Source organism: Limulus polyphemus, unplaced genomic scaffold (assembly GCF_000517525.1).
Source record: "Limulus polyphemus unplaced genomic scaffold, Limulus_polyphemus-2.1.2 Scaffold3106, whole genome shotgun sequence".
NCBI classification, from domain to species: Eukaryota; Metazoa; Arthropoda; class Merostomata; order Xiphosura; family Limulidae; genus Limulus; species Limulus polyphemus.
Genome location: NW_013668716.1, coordinates 96,499 through 103,493, shown reverse-complemented (window position 1 = coordinate 103,493; position 6,995 = coordinate 96,499). Strand labels below are relative to the sequence as shown.

Here is a 6,995-nt window from a genome sequence, read left to right as displayed (position 1 = left end):
GGGATTCGAACCCGCGACCCACAGATTGCGAGTCGAGCGCCCTAACCACCTGGCCATGCCGGGGCCTTATTGTCGTGAGTACAAATGTTTCCCAAGATTCTAAATCTTCAAGTATTTGTATGTTTTCTTATAGCAAAGCCACATCGGGTTATCTGTTGTGTCCACCGAGGAGAATCGAACCCCTGATTTTAGCGTTGTAAACCCGAAGATTACCGCTGTCCCACCTGGGGACTTCAAGTGTTAAGAAAATGTCACAAGCACCTAAACGCAGTAATAACGTGACAACAGAGGGCGCTGAAGTTTTAAATGGGTTCAGATCACCGTAAATCGTTTGCATGGATTTAATGATCCCAGCCTAGGAATTGGATTTACAGATCTCAACCACCAGGTGACCCTGTTTATGGGACGTTTGTTACGTTTGTTGCATGTTGTCGCTTTGCTTTTTCTCGTCAACGTCGTCATCGGCCTTGGTCTTCTCTCTGCCTTCTGAACTTCCAGACATTTTTCAAGTTATCATATCCGCCTAATTAATAGTTATGACTCATCTCCGAAGCTTTATTAACCCCACGAACAGAGCAAGAACTTTTTCGCGTGCGGGGCGAAGAGGGATATCAGTATTCTTGAATATCCCAGTTTAGGAAAGTTTCTTTTCTTTAAAAACTAGATCCCTGCCACGGTTTTTTGTTTTTGTTTTAAATCGTTTGTTTGTTTGTTGCGTAGAAATACACAATGCACTATCTGTGCTCTGTCAGTGGGTATCGGAACCCAATTTTTAGTGGTATAAGCCCTCAGACTTACTGCTGAACCACCAGAGGGCCCGTAAGTCATAAGTCCTATATCAATAACGTAATTCAGTATTTTACTCTTAATTAGTTATCCCCCAGTGGAACAGCGGTAAGTTTACTGATTTACAACGCTAGAATACGGGGTTCGATTCCCCGCAGATAATTCACTTTACTCTAAAGACGAAACAAGCAAAGTTAATCAGTTTCGTTAATGTTTTCTCAAATCACAGATTTTGGGCCTTTATTACTTCAGCCAATGTGATGATCGGTCAGTAAACGTGTTACAATACTTATCAAAATAGAATTAGTTATTTCGAAAGTTTCCATACTTCAGTATCTTATAGACAGCCGTATGTCAGGGAAAGTCCCTAAACATAAACCATCTGTTATAAGTTACTACGATTTTATGTGATATCAGCATCCTTTGTTTCCTGCAGCAAGCTTCCTGTAATTTAATTAGCTCTGGTTCCTGGAAATCTGTACCAACTTCCGCTATGTTTGATATTATCTGAGAACAAACACCCAAATCTCATGCGTGGTTTAATCAAAATTGTGTAACCTCCCTCTTCCTATGATTTTGGTCTACTGACTGCTAAGATAAAATAATTTTGTGTGTGTTACATGAAGGAACATTTCGACGTGATTGTACTATTTATGTAGCAGTAAAAACCAGGCGAGGCTCTTTTCGAAACGTTAGATCTCTGGCATTACTTTAGACAAAATAGTACAAATCAACTTGTAAAAAAATACACATATGTTATCTTAAGTAAGCTCTGTGAAAGAAATAAGCTGTTTGTAAAGAGTGTCTGTTCAAATGTATTAATAAGATTTTACTTTTCACCTGACTCTCAGTGGCTCAGCCGTAAGCATAAGGGCATATACGCTAAAAATCGGTGTTTGATACCCAGATAGCTCACTGTGTAGCTTTGCGCTTAACTACAAACAAACAAATAAACTTCTGCTGTTACCGAAACTTTTATCACAAATTTTAGGTCTATTTGTTTCTAATGTTTCACCAGCTTTCGGCTTGTAAACCTTAACTTTTAGAGTAATAATATTTATCATATAAAGGAGAAAGAAAGAAACACGTTTGATAATTCATGTTATTTATTTATTTTTTATAATTTTAGAAAATATTTTGTAAGAAAGCAGTATGATTTATTATTATTGAAATTTAAATGTGATACATTTGTGAATGCCTAATCAAAATGAACCAATAAATAAACATTTAAGACTAGTTGTCTAGGTCTGCACATTTTCACGTGAAAACAAAAGTTACTTTTTTTTAGAAAATCGATGTTTGAAAGTAGATTCACAAGCTTTAATGGCAATTAAAACGCAGAAAAAAAATAAAAACTTAAAATTATTATTGCACTGCAAGTAAAAGAGATCAAAACTAAATAGTTACAAAATTTTTTTGGAAATACCGTATTGGCCCGATTATAAGGCGATGTTTTTATTATTATTGATAATTAGGCTGTAAAATTCATAGTAACCTTATAAGCGCGCCTGACCACAGGCCCCTTTCCCCTATTCTAGCCTGTTGCATTCCTGAATGGCCAGATACCGTTTACACATGCGCGCCAGATATTCACTCAATGTCATCGCTAATTCTTGCAATTAATCCATCTGCAGGCTCTTCAGTTATAGTATTGATTTTGCGGACCTAAAAAAAGGACGTTATGACACTCAATTTGTTTTCTTTCCCATGGTTTCTGAAAATGGGGTGGCCTTACATTCGAGATCGCCCTATAATCGGGCCAATACGGAAGTTATATAGGCTTAGGCTGAAGGCATGTTATTAACACGACCCATAAAGAGAACTAAGCCTGTTTGGCGGTCTTTGATGAAGAAAAGGAACGGATGATTGACTCTAACTATCGGAACTCCGCGAAAAACCGCACCAGAGACCGCTGCAGCTTCAGTTCCTTCTTCGTTTACTTCTAGCACGGCTTTATGGACTACATCCGAGAGGGTAAGCCCCCTATCTTCACCGATTCCTGAATAATCTAACGAGAAAAATCCCAGAAGACCTATCGCTGATAACGCCCTCTTGAGTTCATTGTCTTCATATTTCAAACTTAACTTGAATCGTGGGAGGGACAGATCGACAAGAGTGTTCTCCAGTTCTTTAGAAAGGCGGTTCAAAAATTCCGGGTTTAGTGCTCTCTCTACAAATGAAAGGTCAACATTTTCTTCTGGAAGTACTAATAACATGCTGGTTTTATTTCCGGTGTAAAGTATGTCCAAAACATGGATCATAAGGTCAGAGTTGAACCCATACAAAAATGTAGCTTTCTGTGCCATCATTGGGACCATGACTTCCTCTCCGTTTAGGTTAAAGAATGTGGTTGGATTTGTGTTGATAGGATTGAATTTCAAGGACCAGCTCTCTTTAAAGTAAATGACATTTAATGCTACCAATATTGCCCCGCCTAACGAATTGCCAGAGAAAAGTTCGGAAATCTTGTTTCTCGTCTTTTGACTAACCCAATGATTGATATAATTAGTAGCTACGTCTAGGTTATTAGCGAAGTCCAGTTCTGTTAATTTTCCATCATAATACTGACCAAGTTTAGTCTTATATGAATCTAAGATTTTCAGCCCACTTTGTAGAAACACGCCGTTAGCTACGTAAATACTATTGTCAGCCAGTAAGGCGGTCAGCTCTTTAAATGTTTCATGGACATCTTTTCCTCCAAAGTTGGTCCCTTCGAATCCCAGTTTCTCTCCAATAACCTGTGATTGAGGTCCTCTAGTGCCCAGGTATAACATTCCAAAAAGAGAAGACAAGCTAAATGGAGAGAAGAAGACGTTTCCATCGCCTGCGATCTCTGGATAAAGTTGGAAACCAATCTGGTTCACAATCTTGGCGAGGTTGATAAGACCGACCTCACTTTGAGTCTCTATTTCACCAACTTCTTCTGAACTTCGCCAAAGAATCAGTAGCACAACAAATACACCCCAGTATCTACCGAAAAGAAAATAATCAATTAACTAATAAATACAATCTATTAAAACATTACTGTTAGACATTTGAATTTCTTGTTACTTACCAAATCAACAAACAAAACTTTACAATATTTAAATCAGTGTGAGAAACAGCAACGTATAGTAAATAAAACATTGCAAATGAATTTAAATGCAATGTCAAGAACACAACAGATATTCGAGTGGGGAATTGAGTGTCATTAGAGTTTAGGACTATTCTGTCGCATAGTGCTACTCATAATTCGAGACTCTTTATTGCCTTCTGTAATGTTATTTGATATATTTAGTTCTGTTTTGTCTCGTAATATTATATAACATTCAGGATTATTTTGTCTCGTTTCATGTTATTCAATACTGAGGACTGTTGTTTCATGTATGTAATTTAGGATTAAAGACTATTTTCCTCTCGTAATGTTACTTAACATTCAGAACTATTTAGTTTTGTGGTGTGTTTATGTTTTATTATAGCAAAGCCACAACACGTTATATGTTGTGTCTACCTTGGGGAATCAAACCCCTGATTTTAGCTGTCCCTCCGGGGGCTTTTTATGGTAATATTTAGTATTAAGGACTATTTTCTTTCGTAATTTTATTTAGCATTCAGGGCTATTTTGTTTCGTATTACTATTTAGCATTCAGGGATATTTTCCCTATTAATGTTATTTAGTATTAAGGACTATTTTGCCTAGTAATATTATTCAGCAGTCAGAACTATTTTGTTTCGTGGACTGCTATTTACATTCAGGAATAATTTTAGATCGTCAAACTTGTTCTCTGATTTTCCTTTACATATTATTCTATAAGAGGAACTAGAAAAAAAGAAAGCTTTAAGATTGAATAACCAAGATTCATATCACAGCCAATAAAACGTAAAGTTAAGTAATCAATCAACTAATAATTAATTTGAAACCCAGAATAATCGGCCAAATTTCTGAATTTTATTAATGAAAATAAAGGTGTAACGTTATAAGAAAAAAAAGTCTTAAAAGAATAAAAGTTATTTTTGAACATTTGGCAGGATTAGAGTAAATTAATCTATGATACCTTTTTCCCTTTTTATGATCTATATTTTTGTGCACCAGCAATACCAAGCGTAAAGCGCGCGTATACCCGATTCAGTTTTATTTATGGATCTCTACCAGCCTACTCTCAAATTGAAATTATTTTAGGCAGGATTAGTTTGTTTGTTTGTTTTTAATTTCGCGAAAAGCTACACGAGGGCTATCTGCGCTAGCCGTCCCTAATTTAGCAGTGTAAGACTAGAGGGAAGGCAGCTAGTCATCACCACCAACTGTCAACTCTTGGGCTACTCTTTTACTAACGATTGACCGTCACATTATAATGCCCCACGGCTGAAAAGGCAAGCATGGTTGGTGTGACGGGGATTCGAACCCGCGACTCTTAGATTGCGAGTCGAGCGCCCTAACCACCTGGCCATGCCGGGCCGACAGGATTAGAGTAAATTAATCCATGAAACCTTGGGCGTGATCAAATACATCAGTCGAAAGGGTTTTACCTCCTGAGTCCAAAACTGTAATTAGATCTCAAATTGGTCAAGAGATGACAGAGCTATGAGCTAAAAGTTTGTACTTGATAACAAAAAAACAAACAAAAACAAATTGAGAGTCGTTCTATGAGCCGCTATGACGCGGCTAAAAATTGATAGTTGAATAAATTGATATATATATATATATGAAATACACTGCAATGAGGTTCTCTCTCTCACACACACATTCATACTAGATAGATACAAGAAAGCCAACTACATATCAAATACAAGCATCGCTACTTAGGGTTTATTTTTTTACATCTAATTGGTTTATGTTAATTTAAATGTGCTCGAAATTCAAGAATTTTACAGGAATACTTGCCTGATAGAATTTGAAGTCATGCTTATGCCGAGGTCAACGAATAACCGTTTCCATATCTTACAGACTATCATATAAATACTGTTTAACATTATCTTACAACACACGCAATGATTTAAATAGAATTAGTGTGAATTTCCTGTACGCGTTTTGAACTATCGAGAATTTCAAATGGGATTACAGTCGTTCCCGTTTTCATATGAAGACATCATAATATCTCTTTGTTTATCGTCCAATTTCCTTTGAACGTGAAGGAGTTGCTTTATGAAAGATTATCTTTTGTTTCAGTGCTCTATTTCTCTCTATTTCATCTCTACTGATATTCAAAAAGTAGAAAGCTGATACATTTTCAGGTGGTCAAGGGGATTTTTTTTTGTCTATTTAGAGATGGAGAAATCAAGTCCTTTCATCCATTTCATTTAAAGCTGAAAATTCTTTCTTGGTCTTGTACGCTCGTATGATATAATGCTTGTGGCGCCCCCATTTGCTTTCGACTGAAAATGAAATATGCATCTTAACACTGAGACGAAAGATAAAACATCAAGTCAATTGATAGGAGCATGGTTGCCATTAAAGCGAAGTAGCCCCTTGGTGGCTTAGTTGTAAAACTAATGGCTTATAACGGTAGAATTGGGGTTTCGATAATACCCACGGTGGGCACAGAACAGACAGTTTTGTGTTTAATAGCAAAGAAACAAACTTCCACTCAAATTATTAATTTAACCAGATCATTTAAAAGTTTTATACAGATTTATACATATCACTGTAATTTTCTATTCAAAAATGGTGTTAAACTTGGTTACTGTAACTGACTTCACTACTTGTGTAGTATAAGGGCATCTACTGGAGTCTTGAATTGTAACTTATTTACTTGACACTAGATGGTGCCAGAGTAGTCCAAAATAATCTTATCTATACAAATTGGAAGATGCCACAGTTGGGATATTATAAAATTTAAAATAATTTTTAAATTAAAGTTTTAAGTTTTAATTTTAAGTTAAAGAAACAAAATATATTAATTAATTAAATTTCAGGTAAAAGTAAGCATAATTATTATTCATATTAAGAACCTTTTCAAAATATGATAGAACTTAGTATATGAGCAATTTAAGTCTGGAATTTTACGAACATTTCTCTTTTCAAAAAATTTTATTGTGATAAATTTATTCCTTTTTGATGTTAAATGACCAAAAAAAAGAAGAAATATTAAGTTCCAAACTAATCTACTCTTTCTGCCCCTGCATGTCGCATGATATGAGTAATAATTTTTTTGCTCGGGCTGAAGAATGGGATTAGCTGTATACAGACGATGTTTCTATGTAAATATGTACGCAGGTGATGTTTCTATCGT

At 35.7% G+C, this 6,995-nt stretch overlaps 1 protein-coding gene across 1 annotated transcript; it reads right to left on the bottom strand.

Moving 5' to 3' along the window:
* Window positions 1–1,883: 1,883 nt before the first annotated feature.
* Window positions 1,884–5,830, bottom strand: LOC106468670 (serpin B6-like). The gene is made up of 2 exons (XM_013929105.2): window positions 5,648–5,830; window positions 1,884–3,756 (listed from the first exon to the last, which is right to left on the bottom strand). The coding sequence occupies exons 1-2, from the start codon at window positions 5,734–5,736 to the stop codon at window positions 2,568–2,570; spliced, it is 1,278 nt and encodes a 425-aa protein (XP_013784559.2). The 5' UTR covers window positions 5,737–5,830; the 3' UTR covers window positions 1,884–2,567.
* Between the last annotated feature and the right edge of the window lie 1,165 nt (window positions 5,831–6,995).